Below are 20,211 nucleotides of genomic sequence, written 5' to 3'. Positions count from 1 at the left end.
CCGGGTTCCAATCTCAGTAACGTCGCCTGGTGGGTGGATATTTTTCCGATCTCCCAGGTCAACATATGTGCAGACCTGCTAGTGTCTGAACCCCCTTCTTGTGTATATGCATGCAGAAGATCAAATACGAATGTTAACAGATACTGTAATCCATGTCAGTGTTAGGTGGGTTATGGAAACAAGAACATACCCAGCATGCATACCCCCGAAAATGGAGTATGGTTGCCTACATGGTTGGATAAATAAACAGTCATACACGTAAAATGTTACATGTCTGTCTGAGTGCGTATGCGTGCGTGCCTGAAATCTGATTGAATGACACAGAAAACGAATGATGAGCGTCCAGAGACAGCTGTCAGTCGACTCTACCCAGGTAGGCAGCCTGTTGTGCAAATGACACTGGGTTTGTCAAGCGCTTAGAGCTTGGTCTCCGACTGAGGATGGTCGCTATAAAGTATCCACATCATTCATCCAGGGTGGCTACAGCACCCAGCGACTTCATACCAGTTCTCTGTGTTCATACCAGTTCTCTGTGTGTTATACCAGTTCTCCCAGTTCTCTGTGTGTTCATACCAGTTCTCTGTGTGTTCATACCAGTTCTCTGTGTTATACCAGTTCTCCCAGTTCTCTGTGTGTTCATACCAGTTCTCTGTGTGTTCATACCAGTTCTCTGTGTTCATACCAGTTCTCTGTGTGTTCATACCAGTTCTCCCAGTTCTCTGTGTGTTCATACCAGTTCTCTGTGTTCATACCAGTTCTCTGTGTTCATACCAGTTCTCCCAGTTCTCTGTGTGTTCATACCAGTTCTCCCAGTTCTCTGTGTGTTCATACCAGTTCTCTGTGTTCATACCAGTTCTCTGTGTGTTCATACCAGTTCTCTGTGTGTTCATACCAGTTCTCTGTGTTCATACCAGTTCTCCCAGTTCTCTGTGTGTTCATACCAGTTCTCTGTCTTCATACCAGTTCTCTGTGTTCATACCAGTTCTCCCAGTTCTCTGTGTGTTCATACCAGTTCTCCCAGTTCTCTGTGTGTTCATACCAGTTCTCTGTGTTCATACCAGTTCTCTGTGTGTTCATACCAGTTCTCTGTGTGTTCATACCAGTTCTCTGTGTTCATACCAGTTCTCCCAGTTCTCTGTGTGTTCATACCAGTTCTCTGTGTGTTCATACCAGTTCTCTGTGTTCATACCAGTTCTCTGTGTTCATACCAGTTCTCTGTGTTCATACCAGTTCTCCCAGTTCTCTGTGTGTTCATACCAGTTCTCTGTGTGTTCATATCAGTTCTCTGTGTTCATACCAGTTCTCTGTGTGTTCATACCAGTTCTCTGTGTGTTCATACCAGTTCTCCCAGTTATCTGTGTGTTCATACCAGTTCTCTGTGTGTTCATACCAGTTCTCTGTGTTCATACCAGTTCTCTGTGTGTTCATACCAGTTCTCTGTGTTCATACCAGTTCTCTGTGTGTTCATACCAGTTCTCCCAGTTCTCTGTGTGTTCATACCAGTTCTCTGTGTGTTCATACCAGTTCATACCAGTTCTCTGTGTGTTCATACCAGTTCTCTGTGTGTTCATACCAGTTCTCTGTGTTCATGCCAGTTCTCCCAGTTCTCTGTGTGTTCATACCAGTTCTCTGTGTGTTCATACCAGTTCTCTGTGTTCATACAGTTCTCTGTGTTCATACCAGTTCTCCCAGTTCTCTGTGTGTTCATACCAGTTCTCTGTGTGTTCATACCAGTTCTCTGTGTGTTCATACCAGTTCTCTGTGTGTTCATACCAGTTCTCCCAGTTATCTGTGTGTTCATACCAGTTCTCTGTGTGTTCATACCAGTTCTCTGTGTTCATACCAGTTCTCCCAGTTCTCTGTGTGTTCATACCAGTTCTCTGTGTTCATACCAGTTCTCTGTGTGTTCATACCAGTTCTCTGTGTGTTCATACCAGTTCTCTGTGTTCATACCAGTTCTCTGTGTTCATACCAGTTCTCTGTGTGTTCATATCAGTTCTCTGTGTTCATACCAGTTCTCTGTGTTCATACCAGTTCTCTGTGTGTGCCTGTCACAGGACGTGTGTCTCTTACAGTTTCAGTTTCAAGGTGTCAGAGCGAGTGGGCAGATCCATACACGCTTCACCACATTCCATGTTCCAGGTGCACTGTGCTGGACGACACAGGGTCAGGGACAGCAATGGATGCGTGAAAGACGGAGAGGGAGGGAGAGGCAACGTGGACAAGGGAAATAACTCCAAGGAAGCGGACATCCCCGAGGACAAAGTGAGAAACTGGGCCTGAGATTATATGTCAAGTTTATCCTGCTTTGTGTTCTTAGAGCTGGATATGTATATGTTTTTTTTATACGTGTGTTGTCAGCTGGTGACAGTAGTTCTGATGGATGAGGGGTGGTGTATCTCTGTGACTGCCTTTATACCTGTGTTGTCAGCTGGTGACAGTAGTTCTGATGGATGAGGGGTGGTGTATCTCTGTGACTGCCTTTATACCTGTGTTGTCAGCTGGTGGCAGTAGTTCTGATGGATGAGGGGTGGTGTATCTCTGTGACTGCCTTTATACCTGTGTTGTCAGCTGGTGACAGTAGTTCTGATGGATGAGGGGTGGTGTATCTCTGTGACTGCCTTTATAACTGTGTTGTCAGCTGGTGACAGTAGTTCTGATGGATGAGGGGTGGTGTATCTCTGTGACTGCCTTTATACCTGTGTTGTCAGCTGGTGGCAGTAGTTCTGATGGATGAGGGGTGGTGTATCTCTGTGACTGCCTTTATACCTGTGTTGTCAGCTGGTGGCAGTAGTTCTGATGGATGAGGGGTGGTGTATCTCTGTGACTGCCTTTATACCTGTGTTGTCAGCTGGTGACAGTAGTTCTGATGGATGAGGGGTGGTGTATCTCTGTGACTGCCTTTATACCTGTGTTGTCAGCTGGTGACAGTAGTTCTGATGGATGAGGGGTGGTGTATCTCTGTGACTGCCTTTATACCTGTGTTGTCAGCTGGTGGCAGTAGTTCTGATGGATGAGGGGTGGTGTATCTCTGTGACTGCCTTTATACCTGTGTTGTCAGCTGGTGACAGTAGTTCTGATGGATGAGGGGTGGTGTATCTCTGTGACTGCCTTTATACCTGTGTTGTCAGCTGGTGGCAGTAGTTCTGATGGATGAGGGGTGGTGTATCTCTGTGACTGCCTTTATACCTGTGATGTCAGCTGGTGGCAGTAGTTCTGATGGATGAGGGGTGGTGTATCTCTGTGACTGCCTTTATAACTGCTCCCCATCTTCCTCTCTATGATTAGCGTCAGATCCACTCTGTTTCTGACACTCCACAATCATCACATGTTTCTGACACTCCACAATCATCACATGTTTCTGACACTCCACAATCATGTGTTTCTGACACTCCACAATTATCACATGTTTCTGACACTCCACAATTATCACATGTTTCTGACACTCCACAATCATCACATGTTTCTGACACTCCACAATCATCACATGTTTCTGACACTCCACAATCATCACATGTGTTTCTGACACTCCACAATTATCACATGTTTCTGACACTCCACAATTATCACATGTTTCTGACACTCCACAATTATCACATGTGTTTCTGACACTCCACAATCATCACATGTTTCTGACACTCCACAGTCATCACATGTGTTTCTGACACTCCACAGTCATCACATGTTTCTGACACTCCACAATCATCAAGTGTTTCTGACACTCCACAATCATCACATGTGTTTCTGACACTCCACAGTCATCACATGTTTCTGACACTCCACAATCATCACATGTTTCTGACACTCCACAGTCATCACATGTTTCTGACACTCCACAATCTTCAAATGTTTCTGACACTCCACAGTCATCACATGTGTTTCTGACACTCCACAATCATCACATGTTTCTGACACTCCACAATCATCATGTGTTTCTGACACTCCACAATCATCACATGTTTCTGACACTCCACAATCATCACATGTTTCTGACACTCCACAGTCATCACATGTGTTTCTGACACTCCACAATCATCACATGTTTCTGACACTCCACAATCATCACATGTTTCTGACACTCCACAATCTTCAAATGTTTCTGACACTCCACAATCATCACATGTTTCTGACACTCCACAATTATCACATGTTTCTGACACTCCACAATCATCACATGTTTCTGACACTCCACAATTATCACATGTTTCTGACACTCCACAATTATCACATGTGTTTCTGACACTCATCATCACATGTGTGTCTGACACTCCACAGTCATCACATGTTTCTGACACTCCACAGTCATCACATGTGTTTCTGACACTCCACAATCATCACGTGTGTTTCTGACACTCCACAATCATCACATGTGTTTCTGACACTCCACAATCATCACATGTTTCTGACACTCCACAGTCATCATGTGTTTCTGACACTCCACAGTCATCACATGTTTCTGACGCTCCACAATCATCACATGTTTCTGACACTCCACAGTCATCACATGTTTCTGACACTCCACAATCATCACATGTTTCTGACACTCCACAGTCATCATGTGTTTCTGACACTCCACAATCATCACATGTTTCTGACACTCCACAATTATCACATGTTTCTGACACTCCACAATTATCACATGTGTTTCTGACACTCATCATCACATGTGTGTCTGACACTCCACAGTCATCACATGTTTCTGACACTCCACAATTATCACATGTGTTTCTGACACTCATCATCACATGTGTGTCTGACACTCCACAATCATCACATGTTTCTGACACTCCACAATTATCACATGTGTTTCTGACACTCATCATCACATGTTTCTGACACTCCACAACCATCACATGTTTCTGACACTCCACAGTCATCACATGTTTCTGACACTCCACAATCAGCACATGTGTTTCTGACACTCCACAACCATCACATGTTTCTGACACTCCACAATCATCACATGTTTCTGACACTCCACAATCATCACATGTGTTTCTGACACTCCACAATCATCACATGTTTCTGACACTCCACAACCATCACATGTTTCTGACACTCCACAGTCATCACATGTGTTTCTGACACTCCACAATTATCACATGTTTCTGACACTCCACAATCATCATGTGTTTCTGACACTCCACAGTCATCACATGTTTCTGACACTCCACAGTCATCACATGTGTTTCTGACACTCCACAATCATCACATGTTTCTGACACTCCACAATCATCACATGTTTCTGACACTCCACAATCATCATGTGTTTCTGACACTCCACAATCATCACATGTTTCTGACACTCCACAATCATCACATGTTTCTGACACTCCACAGTCATCATGTGTTTCTGACACTCCACAATTATCACATGTTTCTGACACTCCACAGTCATCACATATTTCTGACACTCCACAGTTATCACATGTGTTTCTGACACTCCACAGTCATCACATGTTTCTGACACTCCACAGTCATCACATGTTTCTGACACTCCACAGTCATCATGTGTTTCTGACACTCCACAGTCATCACATGTTTCTGACACTCCACAATTATCACATGTTTCTGACACTCCACAATCATCACATGTTTCTGACACTCCACAATTATCACATGTTTCTGACACTCCACAATTATCACATGTGTTTCTGACACTCATCATCACATGTGTGTCTGACACTCCACAGTCATCACATGTTTCTGACACTCCACAGTCATCACATGTGTTTCTGACACTCCACAATCATCACGTGTGTTTCTGACACTCCACAATCATCACATGTGTTTCTGACACTCCACAATCATCATGTGTTTCTGACACTCCACAGTCATCATGTGTTTCTGACACTCCACAATCATCACATGTGTTTCTGACACTCCACAGTCATCACATGTTTCTGACACTCCACAGTCATCATGTGTTTCTGACACTCCACAGTCATCACATGTTTCTGACACTCCACAATCATCACATGTTTCTGACACTCCACAGTCATCACATGTTTCTGACACTCCACAATCATCACATGTTTCTGACACTCCACAATCATCACATGTTTCTGACACTCCACAATCATCACATGTTTCTGACACTCCACAATTATCACATGTGTTTCTGACACTCATCATCACATGTGTGTCTGACACTCCACAGTCATCACATGTTTCTGACACTCCACAATTATCACATGTGTTTCTGACACTCATCATCACATGTGTGTCTGACACTCCACAATCATCACATGTTTCTGACACTCCACAATTATCACATGTGTTTCTGACACTCATCATCACATGTGTGTCTGACACTCCACAGTCATCACATGTTTCTGACACTCCACAATTATCACATGTGTTTCTGACACTCATCATCACATGTGTGTCTGACACTCCACAACCATCACATGTTTCTGACACTCCACAGTCATCACATGTTTCTGACACTCCACAATCAGCACATGTGTTTCTGACACTCCACAACCATCACATGTTTCTGACACTCCACAATCATCACATATTTCTGACACTCCACAATCATCACATGTTTCTGACACTCCACAATCAGCACATGTTTCTGACACTCCACAACCATCACATGTTTCTGACACTCCACAGTCATCACATGTGTCTGACACTCCACAATCATCACATGTTTCTGACACTCCACAATTATCACATGTTTCTGACACTCCACAATCATCATGTGTTTCTGACACTCCACAGTCATCACATGTTTCTGACACTCCACAGTCATCACATGTGTTTCTGACACTCCACAGTCATCATGTGTTTCTGACACTCCACAATTATCATGTGTTTCTGACACTCCACAATTATCATGTGTTTCTGACACTCCACAGTCATCACATGTTTCTGACACTCCACAGTCATCACATGTTTCTGAATTAACAAAGGCACACTCTCGTCTTGTTTTTGTTTCTGTTGCAGTCCAAGCTGTGTGTGGTGTTATGAGGCCTGTGATGTCAGGTACTATTGACACCTGGCTGTACCTGTGATGTCAGGTACTATTGACACCTGGCTGTACCTGTGATGTCAGGTACTGTTGAAACCTGGCTGTACCTGTGGTGTGACTATAGACACCTGGCTGTACCTGTGATGTCAGGTACTATTGACACCTGGCTGTACCTGTGGTGTGACTATAGACACCTGGCTATACCTGTGATGTGACTATAGACACCTGGCTGTACCTGTGGTGTGACCATAGACACCTGGCTGTACCTGTGGTGTGACCATAGACACCTGGCTATACCAGTGATGTGACTATGGACACCTGGCTGTACCGGTGGTGTTACTATAGACACCTGGCTGTACCTGTAATGTGACTATAGACACCTGGCTGTACCTGTGGTGTGACCATAGACACCTGGCTGTACCTGTGGTGTGACTATAGACACCTGGCTGTGCCTGTGATGTGACTATAGACACCTGGCTGTACCTGTGATGTGACTATAGACACCTGGCTGTACCTGTGGTGTGACTATAGACACCTGGCTGTACCTGTGGTGTGACTATAGACACCTGCCTATACCTGTGATGTGACTATAGACACCTGGCTGTACCTGTGATGTGACTATAGACACCTGGCTGTACCTGTGGTGTGACTATAGACACCTGGCTGTACCTGTGGTGTGACTATAATCACCTGGCTGTACCTGTGGTGTGACTATAGACACCTGGCTGTACCTGTGGTGTGATTATAGACACCTGCCTGTACCTGTGGTGTCAGGGGTCAAGGACACCTGTACACCTGACTGTACTTGTTGTCTGGGGACTGCCGGCACACAGCATGGCGTCATCACGACATCAGTGATGAACACATAATATGTCAAACCGTGTGTGTGAAGCTGTACAGTCATCAGTGTGTGTGTGAAGCTGTACAGTCATCAGTCAGTGTGTGTGAAGCTGTACAATAACCAGTCAGTGTGTGTGAAGCTGTACAATCACCAGTCAGTGTGTGTGAAGCTGTACAGTCATCAGTGTGTGTGTGAAGCTGTACAGTCATCAGTCAGTGTGTGAAGCTGTACAATGACCAGTCAGTGTGTGTGAAGCTGTACAGTCATCAGTCAGTGTGTGTGAAGCTGTACAGTCATCAGTGTGTGTGAAGCTGTACAGTCACCAGTCAGTGTGTGTGAAGATGTACAGTCATTAGTGTGTGTGAAGCTGTACAGTCACCAGTCAGTGTGTGTGAAGCTGTACAGTCATTAGTGTGTGTGAGGCTGTACAGTCATTAGTGTGTGTGAAGCTGTACAGTCATTAGTGTGTGTGAAGCTGTACAGTCACCAGTCAGTGTGTGTGAAGCTGTACAGTCATTAGTGTGTGTGAAGCTGTACAGTCATCAGTCAGTGTGTGTGAAGCTGTACAGTCACCAGTCAGTGTGTGTGAAGCTGTACAGTCATCAGTGTGTGTGAAGCTGTACAGTCATCAGTCAGTGTGTGTGAAGCTGTACAGTCATCAGTGTGTGTGAAGCTGTACAGTCATCAGTGTGTGTGAAGCTGTACAGTCATCAGTGTGTGTGAAGCTGTACAGTCATCAGTCAGTGTGTGTGAAGATGTACAGTCACCAGTGTGTGTGTGAAGCTGTACAGTCATCAGTCAGTGTGTGTGAAGCTGTACAGTCATCAGTCAGTGTGTGAAGCTGTACAGTCATTAGTCAGTGTGAAGCTGTACAGTCATTAGTCAGTGTGAAGCTGCACAGTCATCAGTCAGTGTGTGTGAAGCTGTACAGTCATCAGTCAGTGTGTGTGAAGCTGTACAGTCATCAGTCAGTGTGTGTGAAGCTGTACAGTCATCAGTTAGTGTGTGAAGCTGTACAGTCACCAGTCAGTGTGTGAAGCTGTACAGTCATCAGTGTGTGTGAAGCTGTACAGTCATCAGTGTGTGTGAAGCTGTACAGTCATCAGTGTGTGTGAAGCTGTACAGTCACCAGTCAGTGTGTGAAGCTGTACAGTCATCAGTGTGTGTGAAGCTGTACAGTCACCAGTCAGTGTGTGAAGCTGTACAGTCACCAGTCAGTGTGTGAAGCTGTACAGTCACCAGTCAGTGTGTGAAGCTGTACAGTCATCAGTCAGTGTGTGTGAAGCTGTACAGTCATCAGTCAGTGTGTGAAGCTGTACAGTCACCAGTCAGTGTGTGAAGCTGTACAGTCATCAGTCAGTGTGTGTGAAGCTGTACAGTCATCAGTGTGTGTGAAGCTGTACAGTCATCAGTGTGTGTGAAGCTGTACAGTCATCAGTCAGTGTGTGAAGCTGTACAGTCACTAGTCAGTGTGTGAAGCTGTACAGTCATCAGTCAGTGTGTGTGAAGCTGTACAGTCACCAGTCAGTGTGTGAAGCTGTACAGTCATCAGTCAGTGTGTGAAGCTGTACAGTCATCAGTCAGTGTGTGAAGCTGTACAGTCACCAGTCAGTGTGTGAAGCTGTACAGTCATCAGTCAGAATGATCAGGGAAAGGCACTTTATTCCAGTTTTCTGCACTCCACTCAGGTGTGCACAGGTGCCTGACTTCCGTTTCGGGGCAGGTAAAAATGATGGAAGGAGAGGAATGGAGCCCCGCCTTCCTGTACACAATGCCAGATAGGAATTCACAGCCCCCATGGCCATGACAGGCTGTAGAACTACACAGTGCCAGACACAGTGGATAGGAATTCACCTCCCCTATCGCCATGATAGGCTGTAGAACTACACAGTGCCAGACACAGTGGATAGGAATTCACCTCCCCCATGGCCATGACAGGCTGTTGAACTACACAGTGCCAGACACAGTGGATAGGAATTCACCGTCCCCATGGCCATGACAGGCTGTTGAACTACACAGTGCCAGATACAGTGGATAGGAATTCACCACCCCATGGCCATGACAGGCTGTAGAACTACACAGTGCCAGATACAGTGGATAGGAATTCACAGCCCCCATGGCCATGACAGGCTGTAGAACTACACAGCGCCAGATACAGTGGATAGGAATTCACCTCCCCATGGCCGTGACAGGCTGTAGAACCTTCAGCCTTGTAACCTTTTCCTACTCGAGGCATCACAGCATTCAGACAAATCCATATGCCCCACACCACATCTGCTTAGCAGATGCCTGACCAGCAGCGTAACCCAATGCGCTTAGTCAGGCAGTGAGGAAGAAAACAAGCTTTTAAAGACGAGGAAGTGTCTGAGGGCCAGACCAGGGCTGCATTGGGTCTGTGTGAAGGTGAGACACAAACTCCTCACCTTTGAAAATTGTTTAGTATTGTTTTATTCAGCAGATATTGTGTGGGGAATATGGATCACCCTGCCTGTTTTGACACCTTGAAACCGAAACCGAAACTCAATGCATGTTGAACAAACAATTTGCAAACAGACTGGTGTGCATGTATGTTGACTGTAGTGAATGACTTGCACATCACTGAATGTATGTTGAAGAAACAACTTGCAAACAGACTGGTGTGCATGTATGTTGACTGTAGTGAATGACTTGCACATCACTGAATGTATGTTGAGACTTGTGCATCACTGAATGTATGTTGAACAAACACATTGCAAACAGACCTGTGTGAAGGTATGGTGACTGTAGTGAATGACTTGTGCATCACTGAATGTATGTTGAAGAAAGATATTGTGAACAGACCTGTGTGAATGTATGGTGACTGTAGTGAATGACTTGCACATCACTGAATGTATGTTGAACAAACACATTGCAAACAGACCTGTGTGAATGTATATTGACTGTAGTGAATGACTTGCACATCACTGAATGTATGTTGAACAAACACATTGCAAACAGACCTGTGTGAATGTATATTGACTGTAGTGAATGACTTGCACATCACTGAATGTATGTTGAACAAACACATTGCAAACAGACCTGTGTGAATGAATGTTAACTGTAGTGAATGACTTGCACATCACTGAATGTATGTTGAACAAACACATTGCAAACAGACCTGTGTGAATGAATGTTAACTGTAGTGAATGACTTGCACATCACTGAATGTATGTTGAACAAACACATTGCAAACAGACCTGTGTCAAAGTGGTGACTGTAGTGAATAACTTGCACATCACTGAATGTATGTTGAACATATTGTGAACAGACCTGTGTGCATGTATGGTGACTGCAGTGAGTAACTTGCACACACCTATGTACACAGTTATGTGTTTTTCTGGAGGTGTGTGGAAGGGGGGGGGGGTGGTTCCAGGCTTCACTGCCTGACTGATGACCAGACTCAAGTCTGTCAGAGCCAGTGCCCCGCACACCATTCTGAACTGTGGTACCGTTGGAGTGCCACGTTTTTGTCTCCTCGGAGTTCAGTGCAGCTGACTATTTCTGGTTTTTCATTAGTGAGGTTTTCCTCTCCCTCCTCCTGCTGCTTCTAAAGGTTTCTAATTATGGCGGCTGTTTGAGATCTGAAGGAAGTATGCATTTGTAAAAATTCTCCGATTCCCGATACATATCAAAGAAAGATTTCGTGTTCGGAATCAAATGTTTGAACTTTCTTGTATGCTGTTTTTCAGGTGCAGCAACACGTTCCTGGAATCATTTTGATGCTTCTGTGGCGATTAAACCACTTGTTACTTGTCGGCCTGTGCCAATACTCAAGAGGTTAAAGAGAAGAGATGTGGACTTATTTTTCTTTTCTTTTTTTCTGTTACAAGAATTATTGCTGTATCATATTGTGTATTCTGACATGGACTGTGTACAAGGGGAAATATGGTATTGTTTTGTATTGTATTGCATTACTTTTTTCTCACAGCAGATTTGTCAAGTGAAATTCAGGCTGAGGGGAAAGCGCATTGCTTCAGTGTGGGGGAAAGGGGGGAAAGTGCATTGCTACAGTGTGGGGGGAAAGGGGGGAGAGAGCATTGCTACAGTGTGGGGGGAAAGGGGGGAGAGCGCATTGCTACAGTGTGGGGAGAAGCGCATTGCTGCAGTGTGGGGGGAAAGGGGGGGAAAGCGCATTGCTACAGTGTGGGGGGAAAGGGGGGAGAGCGCATTGCTACAGTGTGGGGGGAAAGGGGGGAGAGCGCATTGCTACAGTGTGGGGAGAAGCGCATTGCTGCAGTGTGGGGGGAAAGGGGGGGAAAGCGCATTGCTACAGTGTGGGGGGAAAGGGGGGAGAGCGCATTGCTACAGTGTGGGGAGAAGCGCATTGCTGCAGTGTGGGGGGAAAGGGGGGGGAAAGCGCATTGCTACAGTGTGGGGGGAAAGGGGGGAGAGCGCATTGCTACAGTGTGGGGGGAAAGCGCATTGCTACAGTGTGGGGGGAAAGGGGGGAGAGTGCATTGCTACAGTGTGGGGGGGAAAGCGCATTGCTACAGTGTGGGGGGAAAGCGCATTGCTACAGTGTGGGGAGAAGCGCATTGCTACAGTGTGGGGAGAAGCGCATTGCTGCAGTGTGGGGAGAAGCTCATTGCTACAGTGTGGGGGGAAGGGGGGAAAGCGCATTGCTACAGTGTGGGGGGAAGGGGGGAAAGCGCATTGCTACAGTGTGGGGGGAAGGGTGGAAAGCGCATTGCTACAGTGTGGGGGAAAGCGCATTGCTACAGTGTGGGGGGAAGGGGGGAAAGCACATTGCTACAGTGTGGGGGAAAGCGCATTGCTACAGTGTGGAGGGAAGGGGGGAAAGCGCATTGCTGCAGTGTGGGGGGAGAGCGCATTGCTGCAGTGTGGGGGGAAGGGGGGAAAGCGCATTGCTACAGTGTGGGAGAAAAGGGGGGAAAGTGCATTGCTACAGTGTGGGGGGAAAGGGGGGAGAGCGCATTGCTACAGTGTGGGGGGAAAGCGCATTGCTACAGTGTGGGGGGAAAGGGGGGAGAGTGCATTGCTACAGTGTGGGGGGGAAAGCGCATTGCTACAGTGTGGGGGGAAAGCGCATTGCTACAGTGTGGGGAGAAGCGCATTGCTACAGTGTGGGGAGAAGCGCATTGCTGCAGTGTGGGGAGAAGCTCATTGCTACAGTGTGGGGGGAAGGGGGGAAAGCGCATTGCTACAGTGTGGGGGGAAGGGGGGAAAGCGCATTGCTACAGTGTGGGGGGAAGGGTGGAAAGCGCATTGCTACAGTGTGGGGGAAAGCGCATTGCTACAGTGTGGGGGGAAGGGGGGAAAGCACATTGCTACAGTGTGGGGGAAAGCGCATTGCTACAGTGTGGAGGGAAGGGGGGAAAGCGCATTGCTGCAGTGTGGGGGGAGAGCGCATTGCTGCAGTGTGGGGGGAAGGGGGGAAAGCGCATTGCTACAGTGTGGGAGAAAAGGGGGGAAAGTGCATTGCTACAGTGTGGGAGAAAAGGGGGGAAAGTGCATTGCTTCAGTGTGGGGGAAAGGGGGGAAAGTGCATTGCTACAGTGTGGGAGAAAAGGGGGGAAAGTGCATTGCTACAGTGTGGGAGAAAAGGGGGGAAAGTGCATTGCTTCAGTGTGGGGGAAAGGGGGGAAAGTGCATTGCTACAGTGTGGGAGAAAAGGGGGGAAAATACATTGCTACAGTGTGGGGGGAAAGGGGGGAAAATACATTGCTACAGTGTGGGGGGAAAGGGGGGAAAGTGCATTGCTTCAGTGTGGGGGAAAGGGGGGAAAGTGCATTGCTACAGTGTGGGGGCAAAGGGGGGAAAGCGCATTGCTGCAGTGTGGGGGGAAGGGGGGAAAGCGCATTGCTACAGTGTGGGGGGAAAGGGGGGAAAGGGCATTGCTACAGTGTGGGGGGAAAGGGGGGAAAGCGCATTGCTGCAGTGAGGTGCCACCCATATTGTTTTCTGTCTGCAAGTGAACTTGTTTTGCCGTCAAAATAGCCTTTTGTACAGAATTTTGTCAGGAACAACCGGTTTGTCGCCGTGGGTTCTATTTACGCTCGCTGACTGCACCTTGGTTCAACATCTCATTCAAAAGACTAGCACCCAGACCACCACTGTAGGTCTAGTGGAGGAGGAGAGTAAAAGTCCGGATCCGGGTGGGATTCGAACTTGTGGACACTCGCTTCCTAGTCGGGCACATTATCACCAGGCCGCTGCACCACCGGGGGTGAGGTTGACTGGAATGAGCGGATGTGCTGTGCTGTTGTGGGTGTGTGTGTTGTGCTCAGTGAAGGCTGGGGGGGCCTGTTGTGGAGCAGGTGATGAAGACCATGAAAAGTGAGAAATTATCAGGAAGGAGGTCGGTGTGTTGTTTGGGAAGGATGTGATGAAGACCATGAAAAGTGATAAATTATCAGGAAGGAGGCCGGTGTGTTGTTTGGGAAGGATGTGATGAAGACCATGAAAAGTGATAAATTATCAGGAAGGAGGTCGGTGTGTTGTTTGGGAAGGATGTGATGAAGACCATGAAAAGTACGCACACACACTCAGTCACACACACACACACACACACACGCGCGCGCGCGCGCGCGCGCACACACACACACATACACATACACACACTCTCTTTCTCTCTCTCTCTCACACACACACACACACACACACACACACACGCGCGCGCGCACATATACACACACTCTCTTTCTCTCTCTCTCTCACACACACACACACACACACACACACAGAACACCATTGTCACATCGAGGTCAGGGGACCTCAGTGGTTTCCCTTCCCTCCTTTTGTTTGTGTTCCCCTTCAAAACAGCCCTTTCCCAAAGTTGGTTCAGTATCAAGCTGGTGCAGTTTTAGTACCTGCAGTCTTGCAGACAAACAACAACAATCAACCAAAACAAAACAAAACAAAACAACCCCCCCCCCACCTCCAAACCAGGTAAGAAAAATGAAGACAGTCGGGCTATTGGAGAGCGTCATAACTCTCCAAAACACGTGTCTTGTCAGCAAGTATTTGAACTGGCCTATTTACCAGTACATATGGAATCAGAAGTGAAACTGAACATCTGTTCACCACTGTCCTCGGTTTGAAATCTCTTCCATGAAATATCAGACTTGTTCTGCGGGTATTACATCTTTCGAATCTAATCTTGGATCATAAAATTATCTGTTCAAACAATATATTAAACGAAGGATTTTTCTCCCCCACGGTCTCTTTGTGTGTGAGCATGCAGCATCAGAGATGTGTGTGTGTGTGTGTGTGAGCGTGAGTGTGTTGTGTGTGTGAGCGTGAGTGTGTTGTGTGTGTGTGTGTGTGTGTGTGTGATGGTGGGAGGAGGAGGAGGTGGAAGAGGTGTGTGTGTTGAGTGAGTTTACATTGGCCCAACACTCGGCTTATATCACAGATTGACAAAAGTTTACATTTGCGCCAACAGCAAAGTGAGAGTTGTATTATCAATGGTTTCTCCAGTCAATGGGAAACCATTTACAGCTTAGTCTTTTGTGAAGGACTATGACTCTCAAACTAGGAGGCAAAATTGCACTGGCTCTCAGTGCTGCAGCCTTGTAGGCTAGTTGGCCGTTGGGAACCATCCCAACGCCGACTGTCCGAAAACCCTCTTGGCCGAGAGAGTGGGGATGTACTTGGGCAAGACACTCTCTACTATAATCAAATTCTAGCCCAAGTAGTCGGAACAGCAGTTGCCACCTCTGCTGTTCTGATGATCATAGTCGGACACGACTATCACACACACACACACACACACACACACACACACACACACACACACACACATATATATATATATATATATATATATATATACATTGTATTTATACTACAGCGAGTTCGTATCTTCAATGTTTTTTTCATTCTCCTGTTCTTTATTCATGCCACTTATATGCTGGAGATGCGAACACACCAGTGGACTGCGCCCCATCTCCCCTGTCAGTTAACAGTACATCCCTCGGTAGCCCAGCTGAATTGTACCCAACAGCAACCTCCCACAACACGACAAGTTTTCGTCAACATACTGATGTTGGTCGTCAAGTGGAAGAAGAAGAAGGATTTCGTGAAATGTGCTTAGAGCCACAGGATAATTGGTATTGAAATGCATACTATTATTGTTATTCTTATCATCATCATCATCATTATTATTACTTTTTATTTTTTATTATAAGGATAGTTCATTGTCCATCTATAGGAAACACAGACAGCACAGAAGTGTGAAAGGGGCCGTGAGAGAGCAGCAGGGGAAGAAATACCCCGCTTCAAAAGGAAGTGCACTCATTCCCCCAGTCCCTCTTCACAATCATCACCACCATGCACACCTCCAGACTGGCCGTGTATGTATGTGTTGTTGTTGTTTTCCCGCAATTGTTGAATAAAATGGCTTAAAAAAACAAAAACAAACTTTGGGACATAGTAAAAAAGAAAAAAAGAAAAGAAAGAAAGGATAGTTCACCAGAGCTGTATGTTCTGTATCCAGGATACAACAGAGGTAAGGAATTCCAGTAAAAGAGGTAATGGATGGAGTATGGCTGCCTACATGGCGAGCTTTGAACAAAACAAAACAAAACTGCTCATACACGTAAAATGTTACATGTCTGTATGTGTGCATGACTGACACATGATGAATGACGTAAAATGTTATGTGTCTGTATGGACACATGATCAATGACGTAAAATGTTATGTGTCTGTATGTGTGCATGACGGACACATGATCAATGACGTAAAATGTTACGTGTCTGTATGTGTGCATGACTGACACATGATCAATGACGTAAAATGTTACGTGTCTGTATGGACACATGATCAATGACGTAAAATGTTACGTGTCTGTATGGACACATGATCAATGACGTAAAATGTTACGTGTCTGTATGTGTGCATGACGGACACATGATCAATGACGTAAAATGTTACGTGTCTGTATGTGTGCATGACGGACACATGATCAATGACGTAAAATGTCACGTGTCTGTATGGACACATGATCAGTGACGTAAAATGTTACGTGTCTGTATGTGTGCATGACGGACACATGATCAGTAACGTAAAACTGATGTTACGTGTCTGTATGTGTGCATGACGGACACATGATCAATGACGTAAAGTGTTACGTGTCTGTATGTGTGCATGACGGACACATGATCAATGACGTAAAATGTTACGTGTCTGTATGTGTGCATGACGGACACATAATCAATGACGTAAAATGTCACGTGTCTGTATGGACACATGATCAATGACGTAAAGTGTTACGTGTCTGTATGTGTGCATGACGGACACATGATCAATGACGTAAAGTGTTACGTGTCTGTATGTGTGCATGACTGACACATGATCAATGACGCAGGAAACGACTGATGAGCACCCAATGGCAGCTGTCAGTCGGCTCTACCCAGGTGGGCAGCCTGTTGTGCAAATGACACAGTGTTTGTAAAGCGCTTTGAACTTGGCCTCTGATGAGGAAGATAGGCGTCACGTGTTATATAAGTATTCCATCATCATCATCATCATCATTAATAACAGAACGACGAGAGCTGTGAAGTAAGTGAGCGGTCACCAGACAAGTGAAGCACTGTACTGACTGACCCAGACAGATGGCTCGCACACACAAACCAAGCTTCTGAGGGGGGCCCCTCTCGTGGGGTAGCCAGGACACTGGTTGTACAGTCAGCAACTTTCTGGTCGTCTGGAAACAGCTGGGGGTGTTTTTATCATCAAGACACGGAAGAGAAAGAGAGAGAGAGAGAGAGAGTGTGTGTGTGTGTGTGTGCGAGTGTGGTGTGTGTGTGTGTGAGTGTGTGTGTGTGTGTGTCGTGTGTCTGTGTGTATGTGTGTGAAAGAGAGAGAGAGTGTGTGTGTAGTGCGTGTCAGTGTGGCGGTGGTATGTGTGTGTGTGTGTGTGTGTGTGTGTACGTGCCGGCATGCGTGTGTGCGTGCGCGCGCGGGTATATGTGTGTGCGTGTTTCTGGTCGTCTTGAAACAGCTGCAGCTGTTTCTATAATTCAGATAAAAGGCGGGGAAGAGACAGTGTGTGTGAATATATATATGTATATATATATATATATATGTATGTGTGTGTGTGTTTATGTGCTTGCGTGCGTGCGTGCGTGCGTGTGTGTGTGTGTGTGTGTGTGTGTGAAATCAGTTGACCCTGGCTGTCTGCCAGTACCGTTGTCATGATGCAGCAGCACACCTTGAAGGTGCACTCACTCACGACACAACTGACACGTTTTGTTTTGCTCAAAGTTGGCAAACACTGGGACCGGCTCTGCCGACCTGGGCGTTAATAACTGACTTCATTAATCACGGGTATCAAAGGAGCGTTGTTGTTCATGCTTACCTTGCTCATGATTACAAACTATTCGGCAAGCATTCGGTGGTTTATGAAAACAAGAACATGCGCAGCATGCACACACCCTGAAAATGGATTATGGCTGCCTACACAGTGGCTGTGGGTAAATAAACAAAACAATCATACACTGACGTAAAATTTTACGTGTGAGTGGACAGTGGGTGTGGGTGGGTGGGTGTCGGTGTGTGGCATTGACTGAAACCTGACTGAATGATACAGGACGGAAACGAATGATGAGCGCCCAAAGACAACTGTCAGTCGGCTCTAGCCAGGTGTGCGGCCTGTTTGTGCAAAATGAGCACTGTGAATCTGGTTTCTGACCAGTAGGTGCTGGATCATTATCCATATCATCATCATCAGTCATCCAGAAAACCTGGTGTTGCTTCATCATTTTCTGAAACTTTATGTGAACGTGTGTTTGTGCATGTGTACTTGTATATGTAGGCTGATAATTCAGTGGAAGGAGAAGTGTGTGTGTGTGTGTGTTCGTGTGTGTGTATTCGTGTGTGTGTGTGTGTGTGTTTCTCTCGGAAGCAGTTCACCAAGTGGTGCCACTCTTATTCAGCATTTACAAGTCTCAGCTGAATGATACAGAACACACACACACACACACACACACACACAACTGGGCCGCTTGCCCACACACTTTACGTTTGTCACGTGCAGTATAAAAACACCAGGCATCCCAACCCATCACAACAACTTGCCAGCTCTGGAACTGGTCCCAGCGAAACCTGCAGCACACAGCGTGTCCCTGTCTGTGGCAGCAAGCACACCCACTGAGCTGAATAGCTCGAAGAACACACCCAGTCAGAATTAGGGCACTCACAGGCCTCCGATAGTTGCAGGGTGAGTGCGGCGCTGCGCGTGAGTGAGCCTGCGTGGGTGCACCGTGGAGCGGGTAAGTTCCCACCTCGCATCCAGTAGGCCTACCAAACCCACGGCGCTGAAAGTGTGAGAGCTTGGTTAGAGAACCATAGAACGTAAAGAGCGTGTGCATAGTGGCTGGGACCCTCTGATGCCCCGAAATTCCTGGGCTTTGAAAAGTTGTGTGGAAGACTCGAAGAGACAAGAGCTGGATAGGAGGAGTGTTTTCTGCTGAGGATTCTCGTTCCCCAGTTCTTTGTCCGTGCGACAGAAAGGTCCAGTGTCAGCACCCAGGAGGAGGAGGAGGAGGTGGAGGAGGAGGAGGAGGAGAGGTGCAGGCTCCAGAATTGTGGGGTGGTGTGGCTGCGAGGCTAAAGTCCACAACACCTGCAGGTGAGAGGCGCAGTTATGTCTGTGTGTGTTGTTCAGAGTTGGGTGAAATTACAGGTCGTTTCTCTCTAACTCTCCCCCCACCCCCCACCCCCCTATTCTTTCGCGTCCACTCTCTGTCTCTCTTCCTACCCCCCTAATCTCTCTCTCTCTCTCTCTCTCTCCTTGTCGCTGTCTCTCTCTCTGTCCCTCTCTCTCCTTGTCGCTGTCTCTCTCTCTGTCCCTCTCTCTCATTGTCGCTCTCTCTCTGTGTCTCTCTCTCCTTGTCGCTGTCTCTCTCTCCTTGTCGCTCTCTCTCTGTCTGTCTGTCTCTCTCTCTCTCCTTGTCGCTGTCTCTCTCTCCTTGTCGCTCTCTCTCTGTCTGTCTCTCTCCCTCTCTCTCCTTGTCGCTCTCTCTCCTTGTCGCTCTCTCTCCTTGTCGCTCTCTCTCCCTCTCTCTCCTTGTCGCTCTCTCTCTGTCTGTCTCTCTCTCCTTGTCGCTCTCTCTCCCTCTCTCTCCTTGTCGCTCTCTCTCCTTGTCGTCTCACTCTTGTCGCTCTCTCTCTGTCTGTCTCTCTCTCCTTGTCGCTCTCTCTCCCTCTCTATCCTTGTCGCTCTCTCTCCTTGTCGCTCTCTCTGTGTCTGTCTCTCGCTCTCTCCTTGTCGCTGTCTCTCTCTCCTTGTCGCTCTCTCTCCCTCTCTCTCCTTGTCGCCTCTCTCTCTGTCTGTCTGTCTGTCTGTCTCTCTCCTTGTCGCTGTCTCTCCTTGTCGCTGTCTCTCTGTCTGTCTCTCTCTCTCCTTGT

The 20,211-nt window shown here is 46.9% G+C and overlaps 1 protein-coding gene and 1 long non-coding RNA gene across 2 annotated transcripts in view; both read left to right on the top strand.

The window, feature by feature from the left end:
* Nucleotides 1-7,855, top strand: part of LOC143283198 (X-linked retinitis pigmentosa GTPase regulator-like) — a 31,241-nt gene extending 23,386 nt beyond the window's left edge. Inside the window, exons 14-15 of the mRNA XM_076589374.1 lie at nt 2,143-2,265; nt 6,955-7,855. Coding sequence (XP_076445489.1) covers nt 2,143-2,265; nt 6,955-6,978 — 147 coding nt within the window. The 3' untranslated portion in view covers nt 6,979-7,855. The remainder of the gene's footprint in view (nt 1-2,142; nt 2,266-6,954) is intronic.
* Nucleotides 7,856-19,040: 11,185 nt separating this feature from the next.
* Nucleotides 19,041-20,211, top strand: part of LOC143282651 (uncharacterized) — a 73,690-nt gene continuing 72,519 nt past the window's right edge. The window contains exon 1 of the long non-coding RNA XR_013055286.1: nt 19,041-19,432. This is a non-coding gene — a long non-coding RNA (uncharacterized LOC143282651). The remainder of the gene's footprint in view (nt 19,433-20,211) is intronic.

The sequence above is a fragment of the Babylonia areolata genome, chromosome 6 (assembly GCF_041734735.1).
Source record: "Babylonia areolata isolate BAREFJ2019XMU chromosome 6, ASM4173473v1, whole genome shotgun sequence".
In the NCBI taxonomy this organism is placed as follows: Eukaryota; Metazoa; Mollusca; class Gastropoda; order Neogastropoda; family Buccinidae; genus Babylonia; species Babylonia areolata.
The sequence above is the reverse complement of the archived record's forward strand: the minus strand, read 5'-3'. Positions and strand labels throughout refer to the sequence as shown.